This window comes from Malaclemys terrapin, chromosome 24, assembly GCF_027887155.1.
Source record: "Malaclemys terrapin pileata isolate rMalTer1 chromosome 24, rMalTer1.hap1, whole genome shotgun sequence".
NCBI lineage: Eukaryota > Metazoa > Chordata > Testudines > Emydidae > Malaclemys > Malaclemys terrapin.
Window position 1 is genome coordinate 4,970,950 of NC_071528.1, and position 27,523 is coordinate 4,998,472.

At 61.0% G+C, this 27,523-nt stretch overlaps 1 protein-coding gene across 2 annotated transcripts in view; it reads right to left on the reverse strand.

Annotated features, from left to right (window-relative positions):
- The window catches only part of NFIC (nuclear factor I C), a 144,286-nt gene that overhangs the window by 45,871 nt on the left and 70,892 nt on the right, over nucleotides 1-27,523 (reverse strand). For both annotated transcript variants that reach the window (XM_054013466.1, XM_054013465.1), the window contains exon 3: nucleotides 2,998-3,069. In XM_054013466.1, coding sequence (XP_053869441.1) covers nucleotides 2,998-3,069 — 72 coding nt within the window. The remainder of the gene's footprint in view (nucleotides 1-2,997; nucleotides 3,070-27,523) is intronic.

The window sequence follows — 27,523 nt, forward strand, 5'->3', positions numbered from 1 at the left end:
CTTGCTGGCTGTCAGACAGACGTGGCGGCCGACCAAAATGTGCTTTTGTCTAAAACTGTGCGGCCTAGTGGGGAGGCCCAGGCCTCAGGACACCTGGGTTCTCTTTCTGCCTCTACCACTGGCCTGCTTCTGGCCTCTGGGTCCCCCTCCCACCCTTGGGGTGCCAGGCTGTCTCTCTAGGTGTCTGGGCAGCTCCTGGCAGTGGGGGTCCTGATCTTTCTTGGGGGCCCCTAGGTGCTACTACTGTGATACAAGTAACAAGTAATATTTGTTGCAGGGGCCCAACACGTCTGTGGCGTGAACTCCTGTGAAATCAGGGGCGTCCTGTGGACACCCCTCCCTTGACATTACTAATGGGTGAACAACTCGGTGCCCCACCTGTCCCCTGGAGAGGGGCTTTCCTAGAGCGGAGGGTTAACGTTCCTGCCTGGGTGGGGAAGTTCTGCTCTCCATTAACATCCAGCTCTTCTATTTGTGCTAGTCTGACCCTCTCTCCAGCGCTACCCACTGCACCCAGCCCTTCCCCATCTCCTGTGTTTGCAAATCCTTGCGCCAAGTCTGAGCTCCAAGCTCGCTTCATGCAAAGGGCTGTTTCTGACTCTGTGCCGGGAGCTGGGGGGCACGCAGAGCCCGGTTCTTGTGAACACGGGCGCCTAAGGGGGGCCCAGAGCCTCAGCCTGACAGCCAGGCACAGAACCACTGGCTTGGGGTGCTGGCTGGAGAGGCCTGGGTGCCTTCAGCATCTTCCTCATTGACTGCTGGCAAGAGGGAACCATGTGCTCTTGAAAAGGCCCCAGCAGCTCTCGGGGGAAGCACAAACGTGACCCCTTGGGAGCACCTGGGCTTCGCCCTGCCGGCTCATGGTCCTGCTGTGGGCTGTCTGATCTCATTGGGAGAGCAGGTGCAACACTGCCCCCTGAAGGAGCAGGTGTCTGTGCTGCTGGCCACTTGGATGCAAAACTCGGCTAAAAACCTCCCGCTTACATAGGGCTGGACTGGGACTCTCCAGCGCCCCCTGCGGCAGGAGTGAGAACTCGCCTGTGGTACTGCATTGACCCAGGGCTCTCCGGCGCCTCCTGTGGCAGGAGTGAGAACCTGCCTGTGGTACTGTATTGGCCCAGGGCTCTCCGGCACCCCCTGTGGCAGGAGTGAGAACCTGCCTGTGGTACTGCATTGACCCAGGGCTCTCCGGCGCCCCCTGCGGCAGGAGTGAGAACTCGCCTGTGGTACTGCATTGACCCAGGGCTCTCCGGCGCCTCCTGTGGCAGGAGTGAGAACCTGCCTGTGGTACTGTATTGGCCCAGGGCTCTCCGGCACCCCCTGTGGCAAGAGTGAGAACCTGCCTGTGGCACTGTATTGGCCCAGGGCTCTCCGGCACCCCCTGCGGCAGGAGTGAGAACCTGCCTGTGGTACTGTATTGACCCAGGGCTCTCCGGCACCCCCTGCGGCAGGAGTGAGAACCTGCCTGTGGTACTGTATTGGCCCAGGGCTCTCTGGCACCCCCTGTGGCAGGAGTGAGAACCCGCCTGTGGTACTGTATTGGCCCAGGACTCTCCGGCGCCCCCTGTGGCAGGAGTGAGAACCTGCCTGTGGTACTGCATTGGCCCAGGGCTCTCTGGCGCCCCCTGTGGCAGGAGTGAGAACCCGCCTGTGGTACTGCATTGACTCAGGCTCTCTGGCACCCCCTGTGGCAGGAGTGAGAACCTGCTGTGGTACTGTACTGGCCCAGGGCTCTCTGGCGCCCCCTGCGGCAGGAGTGAGAACCTGCCTGTGGTACTGTACTGGCCCAGGGCTCTCCGGCGCCCCCTGTGGCAGGAGTGAGAACCCGCCTGTGGTACTGTACTGGCCCAGGGCTCTCCGGCACCCCCTGTGGCAGGAGTGAGAACCCGCCTGTGGTACTGTACTGGCCCAGGGCTCTCCGGCACCCCCTGTGGTAGGCGTGAGAACCTGCCTGTGGTACTGCATTGACCCAGGGCTCTCCGGCGCCCCCTGTGGCAGGAGTGAGAACCCGCCTGTGGTACTGCATTGACCCAGGGCTCTCCGGCACCCCCTGTGGCAGGAGTGAGAACCCGCCTGTGGTACTGCATTGACCCAGGCTCTCTGGCACCCCCTGTGGCAGGCGTGAGGTCTGTTCAGCTGTTCCCCAGGTGAGGAGCGCTGTGGCAAAGAGTCTGGGGCGGCTGTGTGACCGCTCTCTGTGCCCCTCAGGACCCCCACGCCCGGTCTGGTAGAAGCGGCCTGGGGGGTAATTTGACAAGAGAGACTGGCCTAGCATGTGCGAGCGCTGTACAAGCTTCCCATGCCCAGGGTTGCCAATGCCCCATGCTCCTGGTTTGCAGCCACTCCACTGTTCCCATCACCCCGATGCTCCAGTCCAGGGCTCCCCCAACAGCTCTGCTGCTGCCCCTCAGTCCCACCCCACAGCCCCGCCACTATCCCAGCCCTGGCCCCCGGGCCTCTTCTGAGCAGAAACCTGCCTCCCCTACAGCATCCCAGAATGATGGGGCAGCCCCCACGAATCCTGAGATGTGACAACTAACAAACGGGAGTTCTCATCCTTTGCCTTCAGGCTGCAGAGGCTTCAGGTCTTCCAGTGTTTCTCCACAGCCACATGGGTGAGAAACATCCCTGGGCTATTTTTTAAACCAAAGCTGAGATTCTCCCATAAGCACCTGACTCCAGAGGCTGGGGCTTTAAGAAACTCCTCCTCCCCCACCCCCATTCTCAGGCCTCGCTGTGCAGAGATTTCCAACCAGGGGACGCTAGGCTGAGAGAGCCCCAAACTCACCACTCTTGTGGCCAGCGAGAGGCCTGGCCCCTGGGTTTGCGGAGGGTGAACGGGAAGGGTGTCAACTGCCTCAGTACCCATATGGCTTCCTTCCCTGCCCCACAGGGGTTCTGAGAGCGCGTTAAATGGGGTCTGCGTGCGAGATCTGCCCCCCCGCAAGCTGGCAAGGGAGAGGGGTGAGGGGACCCCCCCGCCCAGCGCTGACTTACCCAATGTGATCGGTTTGCTGTCCTCCTGGTCTGAGCCGATCCCTGTCCTCGGACTGCTGCTTTGCTCCGAATCTGAAAGGAAAAGCCAGGCGTGAGACTGCAGCCCAGCACCCCCTCGCCAGCCTCTTTCCCCCCATCCTGTGCCCCGCTCTGAGCAGCGCCCCCTGCTGGCAGCGACCAGTCCACTGCCCCCAGCCCACTGCCCCCAGCCCACTCTCAGGATGGCAGGAGCTGGGGGCTGCATTAGAGTGGGGAGAGGTGGCATTGCGTCGAGTCTGCCCTAGATGGCCCAACATCCCCCATCGCGCCCTGCCCCCCAATTAATTCTACCAGCGCTCCGTGCTTCCATTGCCTGGTGAGGCCCCAAAGGGTGGTGGAGACTGGTGCTCACTGGCTCCGGCGGAGTCACCCGCACTGTCACCAGCCCTGGTTCTCGCACGCCCCAGGAAGATGGTAACATAGCTCCCACGAGCTGTGATTCACAGGTGTGGAAACTGTGGCTTACCCAAGTCAGGAGTAGGAGCTGGGAGCGGCTGGGCTCCGGTCTAGCTCACACACCCTGTCTTAGTGACCCTGTCGCATTCCCCGCAGCGCCCCCTATTGGCTGGAAACTGACTCTAGTGCAGGGGTGGGCAACCTTTCAGAAGTGATGTGACGAGTCTTCATTTATTCACTCTGATTTAAGGTTTCGCATGCCAGTCAGACATTTTAACGTTTTTAGAAGGTCTCTTTCTATAAGTCTATAATAAATAACTAAACTATTGTCGTATGTAAAGTAAATAAGGTTTTTAAAATGTTTAAGAAGCTTCATTAGTATTTCCTCACAGTATCCATTAGAGGATCTCTTTGATAGTGAAAGGAAAGGGAGTCATTGCAGCCACCACTGGGCTGGAACACAGCAATAAGTGAATCCTGGACAGCAACGCTGCACATGGCTCACTCACGGCACGCTGGAATGCAGCCACCTCTGGGGTGGAACGCAGCAATCATGTAACAGTGCACAGGAACGCTGTGCAAGAAGTTAGGACAGGAAGTGGAGTAGAATGCGGCATCCAAATCAAATTGCGGGAAGGGTGGGGTGGGGTGAGGAATTGTAAAGATTAAGGGAGTGAAGAAAGAAAGAAAGAAAGAAAGAAAGAAAGAAAGAAAGAAAGAAAGAAAGAAAGAAAGAAAGACCCCTCCCTCCTCCCCTCTAGTGACCATGACCAGGCAGGCCCCTGGTTCCCCTGGCAACAGACAAACACTAATGGCTGCTTTATGTAATATCATTTGTGCTGTAATGGCCCCTGCGTGGTCTGCGCTCACTAACCAGAGGTCACTTTGCTGTTCCCATACAATGATTAATGGGCCGCCGTGCCCGACGGAGCCTCCTGCCCTCACCACTGCCTGCCCGCCGCCAGTAATGGAGGAAGCTCCCAACCTCAGAACCGATGGCGCCATGAAACAGCCCTGGGTTCCTCTGCTGTGGCTGCAACCCCCTTGCCGGGCGGCCCTGCACATTGGTACAAAGCACCGCCTGGCCTGCCCACTGCACCTGGCTCTGCCACCCGGGCTTTAGCCAGCCTTCCCCGGGGCGATGCCACAGCCTGGCATGCTCGGGGCAGTGGTGCCGTGGGGGGCTAAGAGCCCCCAAACTGCCTTCGCTAGCAAGCTAGCCACAGCTGTGGGAGGGCCGGGGGGGTCACCAGCCCCAGGGTTGTGGCAGAGTCTCAGTGATGAATTCCTCTTCCCTCAGGGGCTAGGCCTTGGAAAGGGAACCCCCTTCCTAGGGTCCCTGTGACCCCAGACCTTTCCCTGGGGGCCCTGTGACCCCCAGACCTTTTCACGATTCCTTCTGTCGTTCTTTCCCTCCCCCCTTCACCCTTGATATGGAACTCAGTGTGATACTCAACACTACACCCAGTGCGTGTACCCAGCATTACAACCATCGCTATACCCATCACTATACCCAGCGTTAAACCTGTCCCAAATACCCAGGGCTATATTGGCATATACCCATCATATATACCCGGCATTAGACCCATTGCATGTATCCATTGCATATACCCAGCATTGCGTCCGTCACATATGCCCAGTGCATATACCCAACGTTTCGGCCCCCGACCCCCAACAAGAGCAGCATCAGTGGGTTTTGCTCATCTTCCACTCTGCCAGCCCCCGCAGCTTTCACAGCCAGGTCATGCTGCTGCTTCAACCTTCGCCACGTCTCCCATGATTGTGAGGAGGGACGGGCCTCGCCGCGGGCGTTTTTATTTTGCCTTCCCCCTTGCGCCATAGCCATCAGACTTCGGCAACCCACATGCCCATCTCCTGACTGCTCCTGCGCCCCAGGTCTCCACTCCTGGTGCCCTTTCAGTGACGCCCGGATAGCTTATGTACTGCATTAGCGACAAGAAACAAGGTATGCGGGAAACCCAGCACTGTTGCTGCTGAAATGTAGCCTGGCTGTCTTCTCTTTCTCACACTATGCAGCCAGGGTGTGTGTGTGTGTGTGTGTGTGTGTCCATTCTACCCGATGCGGCTGGCATGTGTGTGTGTGTGTGTCCGTTCTACCCGATGCGGCTGGCGTGTGTGTGTGTGTGTGTGTCTGTTCTACCCGATGTGGATGGTGTGTGTGTGTGTGTCCGTTCTACCCGATGCGGCTGGCGTGTGCGTGTGTGTGTCCGTTCTACCCGATGCGGCTGGCGTGTGCGTGTGCGTGTGTGTGTGTGTTTGTGTCCTACCCGACGTCTGGCCACTTGCAACTTCCTGCAGAAGTGTAACTCCTTGTACTAGGAGACTTGAAGCCAAGGGGCTGAGCCACGTGCCTCATTAACAAACCTGGGCTAGTCGACTTCACAGGCCACTTAGGTCGGCGGAAGGGACTCGGTACTATAGACACATACATCAGTAGATCGACTTAACACGGCTTATGTCGACCTACGTTTGTAGTGTAGACCAGGCCTAAGTGCTTCTGTGAATTCCTCCTGCAGACCCCTCCACTTCCTGTCCCAAATTGCTGAGCAGTGTCTCTGCAGGGCTGGGAAGCAGATCTCATCCAGACTCCCCACTCTGCTGTGCCCCAGGGGGCACTACCACCCACTTTGCCTGAGCTCCCCACCTCCGTGGGAGTTTTGACTGAGTAAGGACTGCAGGATTTGGCCTGCGCGGTGCCGTTTGGATGGAGGAGGGGCCAGATCCTGGCTTCAGTGACACTGGGGTAAATGCAGAGTAACTGCACTGATTTTCCCGGGGCGACGCCGGCTCAGCCCCGCTCCCGCGCCCGCCCCTCCCAACGGAAAGGCAGTTAAAAAAACGGGACGACTAGAACGATGGCAGCACGGGTTACGTGTTCAAGAGCAATGGTGCAAAGGTAGCGCCTGCTGCAGTCTCCCCGCCCCTCGCCGCTTCATCAGCCACACAGGGCAGCCTGCATCCCGCACTCCCTGTCCCTGCTCCATCTTATCTAAAAATAATCAGACTCCTCGGCAGACGCTGAGCTCAGCACTATTGGTTTCTAGAGCATCCTGGATTAGATTTCAAGGCCGTTTCCCTCCCGCCCTTCCCCCCCAGTCGGACATGGAGGACCGTGCTGCGTGGTTACCCCCCGGGACTGCTGCATTGCTCACCATGAACATAGCCCAGGGGCAGGATCTGGCACTGCTGGGGGCTGGGGAACTCTACCTTCTGTCCTGGCAGGACCTGGGTTCTAATTCAGGGGGTGGAGAGCCATGCGATCCCAAGGGCTGGAGGAGCGGCCACAGCCAGGCTGGGCCCTGGACCTTCATGCAGAAGTGCAGCCCGCGGGGACTACATCACCCAGCATGCACCACGGGACCCAAGGGAAGGCCCCGCTGATGGTACTGTTTGGGCCTTGCCATAGGTGCCTTCCTCTGGGCTCAGGGATAGTCCGGTGGCTAGAGCCCCAACCTGGGTCTTAGGAGACTAGGGCTCAAGCCCCTGCTCTGCCACTGATTTCCTGTGTGACCTTGTCTCTCTGTGCCTCAGTTGCCCCCCTGTACATGGGGCTAGTAGTGCTGCCCTGCCCCCGCCCCCATGGGAGCGTTGAGGCTCAGTACACTGAAGCTGGGGTGGGGTTCAGATAGCCTGGTAACAGGGGATGGACAAATACCCACAATAGGTAGCCATGCCCATGCATGGGCACCCCCTGGCGTGCAACCAGGACGGAACAGCTCCGTTGCAGTCTATGGTCTTCACACCAGTCTCCCTCTAGGCTGGCGATGCAGGCTAAGCCCAGCTGGTAGGTTGCTGGTTTCAAAACCCTTTGGGTTTGTAAAGCCATGGTGCTGTGGGGGTAGTAGGGCCTGCACAGAGCCGGCTCCGGCGCACCGAGTCAGCGCAGAGCACGAAGCGTGGGTCGAGCCGCTCTGCTAGGAGGTTTGGCTGAGCCGTCACGGCGAGGAACCAGACCTGGGAGCTGGGGCAGGCCTGCCGATGCTCCTGCAGGACCCACAGATCTCTGGAAGAGCCAGCCGTGCTCACTGCAATAGCGACAGACCCGGCAGGCCCCATGCATCCCAAGGGCAGCGTCTGGGCTGCCGGTGGGGACGGCAGAGGCAGTCTGCAGTGCTGAGTCCTGTCCCGCTGCCACCCGCCAATGGCACCCCCCCCCCCCAAACCATCAAACGCAGGCAAACCACTCCTTTGGTGTGGGTGCTGGCTCAGAGAGACATCAAAGCCGAGGGGTTCCCATTGATCTCAGCTGGGGATTGTGACTGAGACCAGCAGATCGGGATGTAAATATGAACCCCGCGCCATGTCGTATTGCCAGGGTCACTCTGCCGACAAGAGTCACCAGGAAACCTTCCCGAGTGGGACTGCCTGGGGCAGGGGCTGACTGGGCCGCGGCCCACTCAGTCTGGCCATGTGGGGGGAGAGTGGGATGTAGAGGTGGTAGGGATGGACACAGACATAGGAATGGACACACAGACAGAAGATAGATCATTAAAGGGCAGCTGATCCTCAATCCCCAGACCACAGCAGTGACCCCGCGCCGGGGTAACGAGATCCCTACACCCGAGTGCCCAGCGATCCAGGACCGAACTTGGGGCTCACGGCTTCTCTGTAGCCTGGGGCCTGAATCTCAGGCACACCCGCTCTGGCTACGCACAGGGGCCTCCCAAGGGGGGGGAACGCAGATTGGGGTGAAGGGGCCCTGTGGGAGTGAGAAACAGGCCCCATTAGAAACGGGAAGGGTGACTGGGATGGATTTTGGTTTTGTTTCCTGCTCCCGCTAAATGATGGGCGAGGACAGCGGGCCATGCTGCTCCCCAAGGGTGAGACGCGTGGAAACAGGGGCTGAGGTTTGTCCTAGTCCTCAGTGATTGTTCCAGAGCTGGGGTGTTTCTCCTCCTTTGTGCAGAGCGCAAAGATTGAAAACCTTCATTGGACGTATTCGGCCGAATCCCCTGGAGCCACAGCTCCCCGAACGTGCCGGCTCTGGCTCTGAGCTAGAGGCAGACGGACTCATGGGGAGAGAGTCAGAAACAAGCCCGTCTTCTGGGTTTCAGCTAGGACTGGCAGCCCATGGGTTACACTGCTCCGTACGCAGAACTCCCCCCTAACATACTGGGATCTCCCTAGGATCCCCTTCCGCTTCCTCCGGGCTTCGCTGTCAGCTCTTTGGAGTCAGGGTCCCCAGACTGAGACCCAAGCGCAGCTCTCCTTAGGAGATCTTGCCGGAGCACTGCTGATCCCAGGGGTCTTGGAGAGACCTGGGTGGGCTGATCCTGCTGGGTCAATGGGTGATTCTGGAGGAGCAGCTGCTGGGGACTCAAAGTCAAGATCTGGCTCCGAAGCTCCTGGGGATTTGGACCCAAGGTTTCACTTCAGCCCGGTCTAGGACTAGGAGGCAGCCGGGACACTGAGGTTTGGCTCAGGCCCCCGTTCAGCGCTCCATCAGCGGATCAGCTGCAAGCCCCGGGGGCCCAGTACCGCCCAGCTCTGTGTGAGACTCGCTGGCTCATTTCCTCTGCTCCCAAGTGGCCTTTGCTGTTCCCGGCTTCCCCTCTTCGAGGCTGGACAGAGGCAGCCCAATCCCGGCAACGCTCCTGGCGGCCGTTTCTCCACCCACGAATGGAGGGACCCCCCTGGCCAGCATCCCTCAGGGTCACCCTAGAGCCAGGCCGCATTAATCACACCCACTGTACGCTGGCCATGTGGCTAACTAGCCACAGGCATCCAAGCTATGCCCACCGCTCCCATCCGGGAGACCCACTGAGTCTGGATACAGCCGGACCTCGGGCAGGCGGGAAAAGCCTTGCCCAGGGCACAGCAGAACCACAGAATCGTATCTACCTGGGGCTGGATGGGATCTCAGGCTGCGGGAGAGGGGTGTGGTCTAGTGTTGGAGCGGAAGCTGGGAAGCCAGGACTCCTGGGTTCCACTGTTACTGCCAGCGCTGACTATGGTCTAGTAGTTAGAGCAGGGGACTAGGAGCTGAGACTCCGGAGGGCAGCTGGTTTAAACTGCCCCAGCTCCAGAAGGCTCTACTCTGGTTTCCATTCCCAGCCCCGGGGCTGAGTTTGGCCTAGCGCTTGGCACATGCTCCTGGATTCCACTTCTGGGTCTGTTGCTGTGACTCGCACCAGCCACTTCCTGTGTGAGTGCCTCAGTTTCCCGCAATGCAATGGGGCTGCTAATGCTCCGCTGGTTCCTGGGCGGAAGGCAGGGTTGGGAGCCCCACTGAAATGAGCGCCTGTGACGTGTTTTCGAGATGCCTGATAAAATGCATGTTCAGCACAGAGCCCTGTGGTGTGTCATGCCCAGCAGCGCACAGTCCGTGGGTAACTGAGGAGTTACGGCTGCTGGAGCCATTAACATAACGATAACGAAGAACTGCAGGGGTAGAGTGTGGGCCTGGCTGATCCGATCCAGGCTTGCTCTGCCCCACGGTGCCACCCACAGGGATTTTGCACCACACAGTATCCTCCTGAGGATCTTCCCCAGGAGCAGGGGCGGATTAACGCACAGGCCCACGGAGCCTGTGCCTAGGGGCCCTGGCCAATTTGTGGGGCCCCACAGGAGCACCAGAACCTGGGTAGAAGTGGGGGGCCACTGGCGGCGCTGGAACTGTGGCCCTGCTCCTCGTCTTCCCCCGGGGCTCCATCCCCTGGTCGGTGGTAAGAGCCTGGGCTGCTGCGGGGATCCCCAGACCCTCTGCTTGCCCTGGATGGTGGGCGAGGTGCCCATGTCTACACCCCCCAGGGCGCACCGCTGCCAGTGAGACCCAGGAGTGGGGGCTCTGGTCCGGCCTCTTGCCCCCTCCCCTGGGCCTGCAGACACGCTCTGTGGGGAGAGGAGGCCTTGCCCCGGCTGGGAGGCAGCAGGGAGCCCCGGGAAGGTCACAGTCACAGGCAGCGAGTAGCCGGGCAGGGAAGGCTTCTCTGGCACAGCTCCCGCGGCTACTGGCCCGGCCTCAGCAGCTGCCGCATGCCACCCGGGCTCGCTCAGTGCCTGTGCCTGGCTCCTGCTGCCAGACTGACCCCGCCGGGTCCCCCGCTGCTGCCTGGGCTTTGTGCCCACGTACGGCACCGCTCCTCCTGTCACCTCTGGCCTGAGCCTGGCAGCTTGGGGGGGCAACGCCCCACGGCCCCCCCAAACTACGGCCATGCTGCAGCTGCTCCATGCCTGCCCGAGGCTACTAGATCCATGTTAAAAAGTGAGGGGATGGCCCCTCAGGGGCTGTTGCCCCTGGGCCCCCAGGAGTGCGGGGGGCTCAAATGTTCTTTGTGTCCAGTGCTCCAATAAATCTTAATCCACCTCTGCCAGGAGTCTGGACCGTACTTTCCATCGGCCTCCGTCGCTTGGCTCTGAGAGCTGGTGAGATGCCAGGCTGGCTTCAAAGCGGCTCCAAACCTTCCCCCCCACACACACCTTTTTCTTTCCTCTCTCTCTCGCTCTCGCCCTTTCTCCATCCTTCTCCTCCTCCCACCTGTTTGGCCTTCGGCATTTTTCTTTCACAGCTTTGGCTGATGCCGGGAAAAGGCTGAGGCAATCCAAACAACGCAGTCAAAACACAGCAGCCCAGCCAAGCCGCCTGACGGCTCTTTGCTCCCTGATTTCCCTTTCACGCGCTTTCCCGAGACCTCGCACGGAAGCGCGGCTCCCGGAGCGCGGCCTGCTATTTTTGGCCTCGGGAGGCACGGAAGTGGGTGCCTGGGAATGTGCTTTTCTCACCCAAAAGACAGGCAAAGGGCGTCGCTGTTGCTGAGACCCATGGCACAGACTGTTGGTGGGTGGGGTGAAAAAGAGAAGGAGAAACGGCCCACGGGGAAGGCTTTCACAGCAGTGCATCCTGCTTGACGTAACCGCCGAGGGCAGCCATTTTGTTCCGCTCCCCTCCCCACTTTTCCACGTTACTCCCCCATGCTGGCCGGGCAGCCATTTTGTGCTCCCATTAGAACCACAGTGCATGGAGCAGTGTGAACCCCCCTCCCCAGGCACTGCTCACGCGGGGCCCTCTCACACGTCTGCCCAGAGTGAAATAGTGCCCGTCGTGCCATGCTGGGGCTCGCGCTTTTCTCCCCCGGCTCCCCACACTCCCAGATTTTTCGTCCTTCCCCGAATACTGGCCAATACAAATATAAAGCAAGCCAGGTTAAAAATAAGCGTCCTGGAACAAAGCGTGCAAATGAAATGGCTCCATGATGGGGGCGAGGTATCACGGGCTGAAAAAGGGGGGGAAATAAGGAGGGAGAGAAACCCTGAATGACAGAAAGAAGCCGGGGAAAGAAAACCCCTGTGCTTATGGGTCTAGTGCTTGGCTTTGCTTTCTCTCCACCCGGCGTCTTAGCCCAAACCCGCAGCCTCCGGTTTAGCTGGCAGCCATTTCAGAGCATGAGGGAAGAGAAACCCAACCATACACACTTGTGCACACGCACTTCACACACACACACCAAGTTTCCTCTTGGCAGCCATTTTAGGTTGCGTGAATTCCTCCGGCAGTCCAGGGAAAAGAGCCAGGGCAGCCGAGCGCTGAAGGGGGAGTGAGGACGGGTGCCAGGACCCCGGGAGGGGAGAGCTGCTAGGGGGTGGGGGAATTTTCTGCACTATTTTCCCTTTCCTTTTTCTGCAGAAATACGTCACTCTCCCGGGCAGGGAGGGAGGCGACTCATGCCAGCAAAGAAAGAGGAAAGGGAAGAAAGGGTTGCCCTGCTGTTCTTTGCTGGAGTTGAGAGCGGGCAAGCGAGCGGGAGGCTTGCACTGTTAACCCTCACACACACACAGACGTCTGCCTGGACACGTGTGTGCACACTCATGTGTACATAGACACACACACATGCTCTCCTGGGCAGAACACGCCCTCCGCCTTCCTCCCCCATTTCAACCCAAACTCTTGCAGCGTCTCTGGAAGTCGTTTGCAATGGAGGCCTGCCAAAGCATGACGCCCAGGTTAGCGCTAAGGGATGTGGGGATCGGGGCTTCTAGCTCCGGCTCTGGGAAGGAAGCTCTTGTGGTTGGAGCAAGGTAGCAGGACTGGGAGTCAGGATGTCGGGGTCCTGTTCTCAGCTGTGACACGGTATAACCAAGGGGAGTCACTGCCCTACTCTGCCCCTCAGTTTCCCCATCTGTAAAATGGGGATAATACCCACATCACAGGTGTAAGTTACACTGGGGAGACAGAGGGAGGGGGAGTTGGTGAAAAGGGCTTTGAGATCCTCAGGTGGAAAGGGTTAGGGGAGAGCGAAGCAGCCAGGCAGGCCTAGCGCCAAGGCTCAAATTCAGCCAGAGCTGTCTGGAGCAGAGCTCCAGGAAATATTTTCAAACCCACGGGACAGAAGCTCTGAGCCCTGGGGCCTCCCGTGGGACAGAAGCTCTGAGCCCCTGGCCTCCGGGAAATACTCAGGGAGAATTTAAGCCCTGCCCAGTGCGCTGTCTGCACACTTGGCTGACCGTGCCCAAGTGCCCTCCCTGAAGTCCCTGGGAGCCGGGACTGCGCATCTGAGCTAGAGCGAAGGCAAACAGCTGTTCAGCAGTATCCCTCCACACGGGCGACCCAGCTGATGGGATTCGAGGGGCTTACCCAGGCTGGGCTGTGCGGTTCACCTCCCACTGACCTGCAGCTCCTCTGACAACCCCGCCTGCAGCCTCTCCGCCGGCTGGCCGGGGCAGGGCCCTTCCCTACTGTCCCTTTCCTAGCGCCTGGGCGAGGCTGGGCCACAGCCCAGATCAATAGAGACCTCTGCAGGGATAAGGGAGCATGTGCCAGCCCCTCCCATCACCCCACGCGGCTCCAGTGTCTGCTCGAAGGGGGCGACCCCGTGGCCTAGTGGATTAGGCGTTGGCCGGGGAGCCTGAAGCCGGGCGTTCTGCCTGGGAGCAGGAGCTTGGATGAGTCACTTCCCCACTGACAAACAGTGGGTGTGGAGAAGCGCTTGGGCCGGGGAGCCTAAGGGGTTTAGGTGCCTACCTCTCCTTGAATCCCTAGTACATGTGCATGAGCCAGTCGGGCTTCACAGCTGGGTAGCAGGCTGGATTCACTAGCTTGGGCTCTTGCTGGCCCCAGCACCCTGGTCTGGGCGCGCCCCGCACAGCACAGCGGGGCGGCAGGGCAGGGCAGGGCTCAGCTCCCCATTGTACAGCTGGGAACTGAGGCCCAGAGAGCCGGAGGTTTAGTGGCACTGAAGTGTTGCTCCCCTCAACATCTCAACGCCCACGTCTCATTGAACGTCCCGGAGCCCAGGCTCTGACGTCAGCTGGTCACTGCGATGCTGAGCAGCCCAGCCCCTACCTACCTTTAAGAACGTGGGCCCCAGGTCCCAGCCTGCGCTGGAGCAGGGCCTTCAACCAGGCTATGGACCTGCCTTCCTCTCCGCTCGCCCCCCCATTACAGTCAGCCGGCCCGGGCATGCGGCAAACAGCCAGAGCCTCCTGGTGCCCGGCCCGGGGCGTCTGCACAGTGCTCTAGCCACACACAGCGCAACTAAGGCCACACAAGCGGCTGAGGTGGGAACAGAACGTGCCCCCCAGGCCTGGGTTTACTCCACCCGGCCCCACAGGGTTTGGAAAAGCTGCCCTCCAGAAGCGTTTCCAAAGAGTGCCAATCTCTTTGCTCCAAACCATCCGAGCTGCCTCACACGTTCCAGCTGAGGAGCCGTCCCCGGATTGGGATTCTCATGCCAACATCCGGGGATCTGAAACCACTCACGGTTCAGCCTTTCCCCACTGAGCGAACCCCGCCCCTGACGGCGGCTGAGCCCCGCGGAGGAGCCGGTTCCGAACATAGTGAAACTTGCCGTAGCTTGTGGGCTTTGCTGGCAATGGCAAAATACAATCAGACCCACGTCAGGAACTAGATTTCCAGGTGCTCCAGACCCACCCACGGCCCAGCTGTTCCAAAGAATTCAGCCACCCTTTAGACACCTGCCTACAGGCAGCTCCTCAGCGGCTGTGAATTGCAATAGCTGCGCTGAGTGAACAGCAAACACGCTCCCATCTCGCTCACGAATAGGTAGAGGCCAGCCTGCGCCCTCCTGCAGTGCCAGCGCTAACAGCCAGAGCCGGGCCGGCGCTAACCGCCAGAGCCGGGCCAGTGCACACTACCAGCCAGAGCTGGGCCGGCGCTAACCGCCAGAGCCGGGCCGGCGGTAACAGCCAGAGCCGGGCCGGTGCTACCAGCCAGAGCCGGACCGGTGCTACCAGCCAGAGCCGGGCCGGTGCTAACCGCCAGAGCCGGGCCAGGGCTAACAGCCAGAGCCGGGCCAGTGCTAACCGCCAGAGCCGGGCCGGCGCTAACCGCCAGAGCCGGGCCGGCGCTAACCGCCAGAGCCGGGCCGGCGGTAACAGCCAGAGCCGGGCCGGTGCTACCAGGCAGAGCCGGGCCGGTGCTACCAGCCAGAGCCGGGCCAGCGCTAACCGCCAGAGCCGGGCCGGCGCTAACAGCCAGAGCCGGGCCGGCGCTAACAGCCAGAGCCGGGCCGGCGCTAACAACCAGAGCTGGGCCGGCGCTAACCGCCAGAGCCAGGCTGGCGGTAACAGCCAGAGCCGGGCCGGTGCTACCAGCCAGAGCCGGGCCAGTGCTAACCGCCAGAGCCGGGCCGGCGCTAACCGCCAGAGCCGGGCCAGTGCACACTACCAGGCAGCTGAGCCGCGTGCTCCAGGGCTTAAGCCAGCCTCTAGCTCTCAGAGATCAGGATAACCTCTAATGTGGGGGGCAGATTATCCCACATCTGCCTCTGCAGCATCCGATATGGTCCACGGCCAGAGACAGGGCACCGGACTGAGCAACGCCTCACAGAAAGAGTCACTTTCTTCCGACACTGAACAAGGAACTTACTCTGTCCCTCTTCTCCTGCCTCAGATCTGCCCCAGCCCAACTTCCAGCTCCCGGTGTAAAGACTCCCCCCATATGCCCTGCTGAGGTCAGAGGCTGGTTTGCACAGAGGGTAGCTCCCCGGAGTAGTGAGCACATAAACTCATTTCAGGAAGGTCATTTTCTTTGTCCCCACTGTCCACAAAGGGACAGATTCTGATCTCAGTTACACCAGCACAGATCCCAAAATGACTCCACTGATTTCATGGGTTTGGTCCAGATTTACTCCAGGGTAACTGAAATCAGAATCTGGCCCTAGCTACGTCTGTATCAAAAATCTCGACGGTGGTTTCCCACCATTTGAATTCACCGGCTAGTCCGCACTCAGCTGACGGAGCTGATAGATTTGACATGACAGATGTTCCATGTACTCATTAAGGCACCTTTAATCTTTAACTGTCTGTAGCCTTGCTGCAGGGATGCGGCTTTCCCAGCCCCCCCCTTCTGGGTTCTGGGCCAGATGTATTTTAAATCTTTCTCTGAGTTGCTCTTTGTTTTTGTGCCAGGCTAACGCGATTCCCCTGGAAGAGGGACCTGCCCAGAACCTTTGGCCCAGACGGGTTCACGAGGTTCAAAACACATGGGCCAGATGACCTCAGGGCGGCTGGGGGTGACAGAGAGGCTCTGGCTGAGGCCGGCAGCCAGCGGGGAACCAGAGCCTCGCTGGACACAGGGGGCATCATGAGCGATGGATCCAGCTGCAAAACGTGGCTCCAAAGCCCTGCAGTTTCTTGGCAGTTGGGGCCAAGATTGTGACTTGCCCCGTTAGGCAGGGGCCCTCCCCCATCCCAAGTCGGGGCATGTCTGTTCCGGGGCTTGGTCTGGGCTCTGCTGTTTGTGATTGTTGCTGTTACTGAGTGTCGGTCGGTCTGACAGAGAGGCCTGGGACCGGACCCCAGCTCCCTTACGCTGGGTCTGTCCCGCTGATGCCAGTGGGGGAGAGCTGACTGGGGGGAGGACGGAGCCCTCTGGAAATCCGGGCAGTTCTGCCTGCAGGAGATCTGGTGCCACTGAGCCACCGATCCACAGGCAGCACGGGGGAGATGCCCCCGTTCCCGTGTTAATGACTCCCCAGCTGGGCTCCCCACGGAGCCGCGTTGGCAGGCCTGGCCCCGGCCTTGCCGTCTGACAGCCTCAGGGGCCCATCATGTGGCTGAGGCCAGGAAAATGAGCAAAGGGTTCAAGGAAGTCCCTGCTAAGCAGCTTCCTTCCCAGCGTCCTCCTCCCTGCCCAGCCCTGCCTCCCCACACCTCACGCTTGCTGCTTCCTGTGCCCTGGCCCGGCAGACACCGCCTGGCCTGCTGCCACCAACAGGTGTTCCCCCGTGTGCTAGCTCAGAGCGAGCGGCCGCCTGGTCCAAGCCCTGCTCTCCCTGCTAAGGCATGAGTCAGCCCCTGCCCCAGCACGCACCAGCCTGAGATTGGCATACATGAGAATTGGGAGTCCCACGTGTTCACATGACTCCAGGAGCTGGGGCTTTACAAAAAACACCACCTAGCAACACTGGGGGGAGGATGGGGGGCTGGAAACAGCAAGCCTGGCTCATGCCAATTCAGGGATCAGCCTAGACCTAGGAGGGCCCAGGCGGGTGACACAGGACATTGAAATGGGGGAGGGGGAGAGACGACTCTGACATGCGGCCCACAAGAAATACAGCTGAACAAGAGAGGGCTGGGCTGGGTGGGGGATCAGGGCAGGAGGGGCCTGGCTGGGCTGGGTGGGCGAGCAGGGAGCTGGGCCGGGCTGGGGAATTATTTCTTACCCATACTTGCCATTAATGATTAACTTGGTTTACGGCAGGACCGGGATGGGTGCGGGGAAGCCAAGAGCCAGGCTCCGCAGAGCTGCGGAAGGGGCTGGGAAATGGGCTCGTGAGCCAGGCTGGTGCCAACGGCTGGAAGCTGATGCTAGACAAATGCGCCCTGGCCCACGGCTCTGTGGGGCAGGGCTGCTGTCTGTACAGTACCCGGCAAGGCCGCTAGGGGTGCTGGAAGAGACACGTGAGGAGTAATAATCAAGATGCACATTTTTAACAGCGAGGGCAATTAACCCCTGGGACAGATTAGCACTGAAGGGGGTAAATTCTCCCCCACTTGGAATCTTTAAATCAGGACCAGATGTCTTTTCAGATGACAACCTCTAGCTCAACCACAAGCTATGGGCTGGATGGAGGAATGACTGGATGAGGCTCTCCGGCCTGTGCTCTGCCAGGGCTAAGACTGGCGGGTCATAGAATCATAGACTATCAGAGTTGGAAGGACCTCAGGAGGTCATCTAGTCCAACCCCCTGCTCAAACAGGACCAACCCCAACTAAATCATCCCAGCCAGGGCTTTGTCAAGCCGGGCCTCAAAAACCTCTAAGGAAAGAGATTCCACCACCTCCCTAGGGAACCCCTTCCAGTGCTTCACCACCCTCCTAGTGAAATAGTGTTTCCTAATATCCAACCTAAACCTCCCCCACTGCGACTTGAGACCATTGCTCCTTGTTCTGTCATCTGGTACCACTGAGGACAGTCTAGATCCATCCTCTTTGGAACTCCCCTTCAGGTAGTTGAAAGCAGCTATCAAATCCCCCCTCACTCTTCTCTTCTGCAGACTAAACAATCCCAGTTCCCTGAGCCTCTCCTCATAAGTCATGTGGCCCTCTGGCCTGCAAATCTAGGCCTCCCCCAATCTCAGCTGTGCCTCCCCAGTGAGTCCTTTCCAGCTCAGCTGGCACCTACTCTTGGGAGGTGCATTCTTGGCACCCCACAATGCACCATTATTGTCAGAATCACAGTAGCAGCTAGAGGAGTAGCCGTGCGTGGCGCCCCAGGGTGCTGGGGGCTCAGCAGACACAGAGTAAGAAGCAGCCCTGGCCCCCCAGACTAATGAGACCAGACACAGGGCAGGAGGGGAAAGGGGTCAGCGGCAGAGCCGGGAATAGACTCAGTGTCCCCTAGTGTGTAGCCACTGGACCTTGCTGCCTGCCCACCCCCCATGCAGCCTAGCACGCCAGGTGGCTAGGAATGGCCCGTGGCTAGGTGGGGAAGGGGAAGTGGCAGTCCTGCTACGGACCCAACCAGAGCCTCTCAGGTCAATGCGGCCCCTCTGGATGTGCCCAGCAGTGAAGGGGTTAACCCCCCCCTCTCAACAAGTGGGTGTGCGTGGGGAAGATATCAGTGACCAAACAGGTGGATACTTTGTTTTCTCTAGAGCAGGGTGGGGGTGGTGGGCTCTGAGCTGGGCTGCCTGGGCCGGCACCAGCCACCTTGGCTCACAGCCCTCCTGAGCGCTGGATCCCTGCGGCGTGCCGGCTCGGCTGCAGGGAGGTTTCCCTCGCCCCCCCCCCCCCCAAAAATGCTCTGATCGTTCGTGGCGGTGCCCGGGCAGCGCTGCCCCTGGTGCTAACGCCTGGGGGCAAGGATAGCTCGCCACGCCCGTGGAGCAAGGCCCCTGCAGGCCAGCCCAGTGCTGCACAGGGCGCATGGACACAGCGGGAGCTGGCATCAGCCGTGCCAGCCTTAGACAGTGGCATGGGCACAGACGGTTTGGGCCCCTTGTGCAGCGCAGGAGACACCTCACATCCTGAGTTCCCCCCTCCCCCCAAGTAACTCGGGGGCCCAGTATAGCCCAGGGGGAATTTAACCCCTTCCTAGCCCTAGGGCTGTTCTCTGAGCAGGCCTCCCTGGGTCCCCTTTGCACCCAGCCTCGGGTGCCAGCTCCTCCCTGCACTGGATGGGTTAATGGGGCAGTGGAGGGACCTCAGTGCCAGATCCTTCCAGATGCAGCTAGGGCCCCTCTCTGTCTGGCCGAGGGGTCGCTGGCTGGGTCACGTGGGGCTCCGAGCGGCACTGGGCAGCCCCCTCCATCCGCCATGCAGAACAGCCTGGTGTGAACGCAGGGCGAGGCCCCAGCCTGGACAGCTGCCCAAGCAGTTACAGGAACAAGGGCCCTCGGCTGGCGTGGCAGAGACAGAGATGAGGCCGGGGGAAAGATGGAGCCATGGTGGGCAGGGAGTGCCGAAGCCCTGGCTCTGCGGCAGGGCCCCGGGGCGCAGGTAATCCGTCAATGCAGCCTCCCCACTCTGGTTCGTGCTGGCCGCCCAGCCGGGCATTACCATGTTGGGTATTGGCTCCCGCCTCCCCCCTCCTCCTTGCCGGTGCCTTGGGACCCGAACTCTATTGCTAATGGCCCAGTCTCGGTTCTCAGGAGCGGGGAAGGCTGGATATGAACTGGGAACCAAGCCACAGATTTTGTAACTTGATCTAATAGGCTGAACACCCGCCTCCTCCCCCGGATTCACAGAGTAGCAGCATGAGGGGCTGGGGACCCACCTATGGAGCCTGCTCTGCTTAACACAGGAGGGCCAGGGGGCTTCACCCCAAAGGTGCCCCCGCCCCAGATACTGCCAGCCACAAAGGGCGGCTCAGTCTGGGTGCCCGAGTTGAAAGGCCCTTGGGAGCTGATTTTCAGCAAGTGCCAAATGCCCCCATCTCCTGGAGCATCAGCTGGGGGCAGGAGGCACCTGTCTCCTCTGGGACTCAGGCTGGGGGTATCTCAATCCCAAATCGCTGGCCTTTGGGGTCGCACCCTGAGCCACGAGACACCCTGTGGGGGTCCCCACCTAATGCCAAGCCCTGGTGCGTCGGAGCCAGTGGGGACAGTCAGCATGACAATCTCCCCATCATTAGGACCCAGAGTTAACAGCCAGTTGTGATGAACGCAGGGGCCCAGAGGGGGAGTAGCTGACAGATGCAGAAGGGTGTAGGGCTCAGCCCAACCCACATCAGCCAGCCAAGGAGCAGCGGAGGAGCGGCCTGCAGCGACAGGCTCCCTGGGGCTGCCTGGCCACCCAGCACTAGGAGGTGGGCCAGATCTCCACGAGGGATCACAGGTAGGGCAGGAGAACGGGCCTGATTTCCCAGGCACTGGCTGTGTCCTTCCCCCGTCCCGTCTCTCTCCATTTTCCTCCTGGCTCCCACTCCCCATCCCAGGGTCTCTCCCGCCGCCAGGGCGCCCTGCTCGGTGGGGTGCGTTGGAACGGCCCTCTCAGCTGCTCACACACACACACAGGGCCTGGGAGGCCAGCACGGCGTGTAAGCTCCTCTTGGCCCTCTGCAAACCCGCCCGGCTGAGGGGATGATGTGTCTGCGCAGGGGTGCAGAGGGGTTGGCCCCAACGAGGGGGGGTCACTGGAGGGGGCTGAGGGTGCTGAGCAGAACCTCACAGACACTAAGGCCGGAAGGGACCACGAGATCTCTTCCAACCTCCTGCATGTCGCCGGCCACAGAACCTCCCCCCGCTCCTGTAACAGACCCTACCCTCGGGCTGAACTACTGAAGGCCTGAAATCATGGTCTAAAGACTTCAAGATACAGAGAAGACCCACCACTGACACTAGTTTAAACCTGCATGTGACCCAGAGGAAGGCAACCGCTCCCTGCCCCGCCGGGTCTCTGCCAATCGGACCCCACCCCAGATCTGGGGATCAGTTAGACCCTGAGCACGTGGGTGAGACCCCCCCCCAGCCAAACGCCTGGGAAAGAATTCTCTGTAGTAGCTCCAGTGCGCCCTCACCAGCCGGGGGGCTATTTGCTGCTCGCAGTCACAGATTGGTTCTGCGTGACTGGAACTTGGAGATCTTTTGTCTCTAGGGTACGGGTTCAAATCCCCCCTGGGCCAGGAGGGGTAGAGAGCGTCAGCAGTGGTGGCCAGTCAGTGTTGTGGGTGCAGGGCCGGCTCTGGCTTTTTTGCTGCCCCAAGCAAAAAAACAAAAAACAAAAAACAAATCGGGGTGGCCAGAACGGCAAAGCAGGAGAAAAAAAAAAAGAACCCTGCGGGGCGGCCGGAGCCAGAGTGCAGGGGGACTCCCTGCGCTGCAGACGTGCCCCGGCTAGCGGGGGCGAGGGGGAGGGAGCGGGGGGGAGAGAGAGAGAAGGGCCCCCCCAGGGCTTCACCGGGGCGCTCACCACACGGCCCCCTAGGGTGACCAGACTGCAAATGTGAAAAATCAGGACAGGAGGTAGGGGGTAATAGGAACCTATATAAGAAAAAGACCCAAAGATCGGGACTGTCCCTATAAAATAGGGACATCTGGTCACCCTACGGCCCCCACCGCCGCGCCACCTGCCGGGAGGGCTCCACGCCGCTCCGGTCGGCTGGGAGGGAAGGACGCGGGCTGCCCTGCCAGGCTTGCTGCAGACCTGGCACCGGCTCCCAGCAGGGCGCTCCCCTCCTCTGCGCCGCTGCCCCCTACAAGGTGGCCAGAGCGGCGAACAAAATAAAACGAAGCAAAAAAAAAAAGTGGCCGTGCCACCCTAGGATTGGGCAGAATGCCGCCCCGTAGAATCTGCCGCCCCAAGCGTGAGCTTGTTCGGCTGGTGCCTGGAGCCGGCCCTGTGTGGGTGGCATGAGCTTGTTGGATCTCAAGCCAGTTTCCAGGGCACTGACACTAGCCAGCCCCTCGTGTTGGCTGCCTCAGCAGAGCGGCCAAGGCCCAGAGATAAGGCCGGGTGCCAGGGGAGACTTCCTATGGGGGGGTGGCCTGGTGCCCATCCCCAGCGCTGGGCCAGGGATCTTCTGCACTTTTGGGGGATCCAACGCCAGGGCAGCTGCTGTAAGGGGTCAACTCTCCCGTGCCTCAGTTTCCCCATCTTGACAATGGAGGTAACAGTGCCGCCCTGCCCCACAGGAGTCCTGCCAGGATAAATACACAACAGACCGTGAAGCAGTTTGACATCTATTGTTACTGGTGCAGGACCAACACCACCCCACAGCTCAGATACCACGGAGATGGGCACAGAATAAGAACCTACATGGCTGGATTGGAGTGAACCCAATCTAGCTCCTGGCCACCCTGCTATGGCTCCCTCTACACTGCCCATGCACACGCCGCCTCCTCCGCCCCTCCCCCCCCAGTCCTTGCTGTCTCTGCGAGTGACACGTCCATCGATCGCCCAGCCCCGCTCTTGTGCTGCTCCCCTCCGTAATTTATGCCTCGTGCTGACGTGTGCGATTTAACTCTGGGAAGTGCTTTGGGCTGCAGCTTGGCAGGGGACACGCGCTGCATGTACAAAGTCGGGCGCGAGAGCCCGTCCACGGGAGAGTCCCCCCTCCCTGACCCCAGCTGCTCTCCAGCTGGGACTGCAGCAAAGTGCCTTCCAGTGGTCGGGAGCGGTCCCCAGGGGCTGCGACGTGCCGAGGATACGCCCAGGGCCCCATCTCACGCCGCCCAGCCCCGCCTGGCTGATTTTGGTGGCAGGAGCTCAATATGGCAAAGAAAGAGGCGGACAGCTGCGCCCGGGACTGTCAGCTCATTTCATTAATAGCTTTCCAAAGGATGGACCGGAAATCCCTGGAGATCGACTGCCATTAACCCTTGCAGAGCCAGGCTGTCCCTCCCGCCCGCGGGGTGCTGGGGTAACAGTCAGAGCGCCCCTCTGTGAACGCCCATGCTCTGTCTCCTGGACGCAGATACAAGCCTGATGCTTTCCATCAGGCCCTGGGAGGGTGGGGGGTGTAATTCCAGGGCCCCAATTCTCCCACCTCAGTCTCCTACAGGGGACGGCTGAGGCCCAAATTCCAGATGTGCAGAGAACTGGGGAGGCCGCTAGCTGGCTGCTGTTAGAGGATTCTGGGCGACGTGCCTCGTTTCCTGGGGAGAGGGATGAGCCGGCCCCTTCTGATCCAAGAGCCCCCTGACTCTCAGCCCCAAATCAACCCCCAACTTTCCTGGGGTTTGGCTGCACCCTCCCCACCCCATGGGCATTACGGTCATGCTTTGCAACAACGGGAGGTTTGTCCCGCACCTGCCCTGGCGGGGATCACATGCCGAAGCCATGAAATAGCAGGAGTAAAGAGGCCTGACCTGATTTCATACCCATTGGGGGGGCAGAGAAACACCCACATTTCTGGCTGTTTCTCCAGCCTTAGCCCATATTGGAAAATTAAATGGACACAAACATCCACCCTGTCTGTCTGTCTGTCCTCAGACACACCTGTCTCTCCTGACCTAGGGTCCCTGCTAAAGAAACCCCCCAGAAGGATCTAGAGTGTTCTAACCAAGGAGAACTTTTTTCCAACTCAACCCCCCCGCCCTCCCCCCCACACCCCTTTGCAACTGGGCCCCAGCTCCGCAAAGCCAGAGTGTCATTAGGTCTTTCATTCTGCCAACAACTTGCCCGTCCCCTGCCCTGCCAGTGCCCACAGGACACTGTGCCCTCGTTCCCAGCCCCGCTCATGGCTGCAGCCCCAGCTCTCATTGCTGCAAAGGAGTTGGGAAAGTTAGAATGGTCACTGGCACTGCTCGAAGGAAGAGCACAGTGCTTTGCACTGCGGGGGAGACCTCACAGGGGAGGGGTCCCGGCTGGCATGGGGAGGCCACTGCAGGGGGGAAGCTCACAGGGGAGGGTCCTGGCTGGTATGGCGGGGGCACTGCGGGGGGGAAGCTCACAGAGGAGGGGTCCCAGCTGGCACGGGGAGGCACTGCAGGGGGGAAGCTCACAGGGGAGGGGTCCTGGCTGGCACAACAAGGGCACGGCGTGGGGAAGCTCACAGGGGAGGGGTCCCATCTGGCACAGGGAGGGCACTGCTGGAGGGAAGCTCACAGGGGAGGGTCCCGGCTGGCACGGCGAGGGCACTGCGGGGGGGAAGCTCACAGGGGAGTGGTCCCAGCTGGCACGGGGAGGGCACTGCTGGGGGGAAGCTCACAGGGGAGGGGTCTCGGCTGGCATGGCAAGGGCACGGCGGGGGGAAGCTCATAGGGGAGGGGTCCCAGCTGGCACGGGGAGGGCACTGCAGGGGGGAAGCTCACAGAGGAGGGGTCCTGGCTGGCACGGCAAGGGCACTGCGGGGGGAAGCTCACAGGGGAGGGGTCCCATCTGGCACGGGGAGGGCACTGCTGGGGGGAAGCTCACAGGGGAGGGGTCCTGGCATGGCAGCTTTCAGTGCTGGCACAAGCTGATCAGTGCTAGAGCTCCCACTGCTCCCCAGAGGCTCACATGCTGGAGCCCCCAGTCAGCATTTGCACGGCACTGCTGAGAGGAAGTTGACAACGTCAGTGCCCCCAGTGGCCCCACGGCGAGGGAGGGGCCTTGCGGGAGCCTGTTTCTTGTCACTGGGGCAGAATTCTCTGTCCTGACAGAGTCAAGCTACAAGACAGAGCCCAACCCCGGCCCTATGCCCCGGGGGAAGGGTCCCAGCCCTGCACACATCCCAGTGCAACCTCCCTGGCCTGTGCTAACTGGCAGTCGCCCCACACCTCGACCTGGGCAGGGTCATCCTGACCTGACCTGGTGCAGGCCTAGCTGGGATGTGAGCCAGGCCTGCTGGGAGAGGGGATGGTGGTGCCCAGCTGGCCATGGAGGGACCAGACCATGTGTGGCAGGGAAGGCTGGTTCCTGGCAGCCCTGGGCTGCGTCCAGGGGCTGCCGGCTGCATGGAGAGGGAGAAGTGGGGAGGGCACCGCTGGGGCGAGTGAAAGGGGAGGGAGGGAAATGAGGAGAGGAAGAGGGGGCGAGCCGCGGGGAGTGGGGCAGGGAAGGAGGAAGCGAGAGGAGGGGAAGGAGGGAGAGGGCAGCTGGGTGTGAAGGAGGCCGCAGACAGACGTACGGGGACCCCCTCCACTGCCTTTGGCTCTCTGGGGAGCCCGGCAAGGAGAGTGGCCCCTTCCCCGGGCCCGTGGAACTGAGTGGGGGGGTGCCAGCTGCCCTGCGGGCCCAGGGGCTGGGCCAGGGTCCGGCTCTGGCCTTTAGCCCAGCCCTTGTCTCTGTAACGGGCCAAACCACAGTGCCGCTGTCTCAGCCCCTCTCTGCCGTACCCTGCTTCAGGCCTGGTCCCAAACCAGCCCAGCTGTGCCCGGCGCTGGAGCATGGCACTGCAGGCTGGGGAGAGCCCAGTTGGAGGGCGCCTGGTCTCTCGCAAGGTTTCCAGCCCAAGGGGGTGGGGTGAGCCCCCCTGGCAGCACCTCTCGGGGTCTGACTCAAACCAAGTCCCCTGGGCCCCCCAATCTCTGGGGAGGCTCCCACTGGGACAGCGCCTGAGCTGAGGCCTTTGCCCCCTCCCTGTGGCTGAGGAGGGCTGGGTGTGGGCACTGCCTCCACCCTGGCAGCCTGGGGGAGGGCTCATGCTTTAGGGGGTAGCACTTCTCGGTTTCCATCCCCCCCAGGCTTAGCTCAATGGCTTCAGCCTTGTCCCGGGGTCCCCTCCTGCCCCAAGCCAGGGATGCGAGCGTCTGAGGAGACGGCCCCAGGGCGGGAAGCCACCGAGCGCTGCACGTCCCCAGCAGGGAGGGGTGATGCCAGATGCAAGGACTCAGCCCGCACCACCCGAGAGCCTCAGCCCCCCTTGGCCCTCTACGGCTGCTCCCAGGGCAAGGGGAGGGGCAGAGCTCCCCCTGCCCCAGTGTCCCCAACGCTTGTCATGGGAAAGGGGCACTGAGGGCACCTGGCCGCAGTTCCGCCCCATGGTGGTGCGGGCCATATCGCGGAGCTGGAGAGGTCAGTGGGAAGTGCTGGTTGTTCCCTGGCCTTGGCTTGGGAATGGGAGAGCCAGCCCTGGGAGAGCCACACCGCTCTGGCAGGCCCCTCCGACAGGCCGTGCCCGTGGGACCATCCTCCCATTCCCCACTTAACGCTGTGCCCTGCAAGCCTCTCCTCCCGCCTGCTCCTGGCGGAAGTGCCCGCGGCGGTGCCAGCGCTGCCCCCCTCCCCCGAGGATGTTGGTCTGTGACATGGTTACCCTGTGACGTGGGCACATGTTCAGCTGGGGGGCAGAGTGGGGGCCGCGTTCCGGCATGGGGGCTGGGAGAGAGAAAGATGAACTGAAAGAGAAATTGAGAAGGAAGGAGTGAGCTGGAGAAAGGGACAGAGCGAGGCAGTGGGGCTGGGGAGGGAGGAGGAGAAAACACAGCAAGGCAGAGGAGGGAGGGAGCGAAGCTGGCAGGGGAGGTGCCCGGACCCATGGAGGGAGGAGCAGCAGAGAACGGTACCGGGCAGGAATGGGCCAGCAGCCTTGGCGTGTTTCCAAGTGTCCCTAGGAATTCCCATGGGTCTCTGCCCTGTGGGGAGCGTGTGATAGTCCAGGCAGCGAGCGGTGCCAAGAACTGGCGGGCAGGGGAGGGAGGGGCTGGAGAGACATCTGCCAGCTTGTTAAAAGCCCCTGCCTGCAGAGCTGAGAAAACCACCCGGCTCCCACATGGGGCTTGGCTCTTGGGCGCCCATCACCTGCTGCCATCTGCCTGGGACTGGCACTGCCAACTGCTTCATCCTGTCATCAACATGCCTTGAGCCGCAGACTGGCAGCTGCTGTCGGCCTGACCTGGGTGGATGGCGGTGCCAAGGCTGGAGGGGAGCTGAGGGGGCTCCCAGGCTCTACGTAGCAGCTGCCCGTTGGTGGCGGATGGCAAGGAAGGCCTGAGCTGTTGCTACTTAGAGAACAGTGGGGCCCTAGGGAGCCGGGCGGGGGTGGTGGTGGAGAGGGCAGGGGTCTGCAGGCATGGAGGGGAGAGGAAGCAACAGCCCGTGGCCAGGCGGTGGTTAATCTACACCCTCTTTGCCTCACAGGAACAGCAATAATTGATGCCCCCAGCCCCACAGAGATCACAAAGCACCCTTCACTTGCACAGATCAAGTCACCCAGTGCTGAAATGCAGCCCCCTCTGGGGTGGAACGCTGCAGCAGCTGAACAGCGCACAGCAATACTACCGTTTAGGACAGGAAGTAACGAGCACTGTAGCCCAGTGACACTGCCGGGGTGACGCCGGACCAGCAGAGCGCATGTGGCCGGGATGTTTTGAGCTAAGGCTGCTCTTAGGGAAAAGGCTGTGGGATATTTGGTGGCCAAAAGCAGCGGCTTAGAGCTCCCTGTGCCCCAGATGGCTCCAGCACCACCCTGTGTTAACCTCTGTGGTCTCCCACTTGACCCTGCCCAGGACGCCATCCTTGAACCAGTGGCCTCAACCTGAGTCGCTTCACCCCCCCGGCGCTGGCATCACGCGGGTGCACGGGGAGCCTGCTGTGACTCAGGATGCTAAGGGCTGGTGTGCCCCCCACGTCCTGCCCTGCTTGTTTCTCCCGCAGCCTCCTGGCATATCGAGCCCGGCTCTACAATGGCCCCCAGCCTGGGCCAGATCCCCCTAAAACCCCCTTGCTCGCATCTCCGTTCAGTGGGGTGAGACCCCGGGGGCTCCGGGAGTAACACGTTGCCCCTTGTGCACCCGAACAGCCTGGGGCT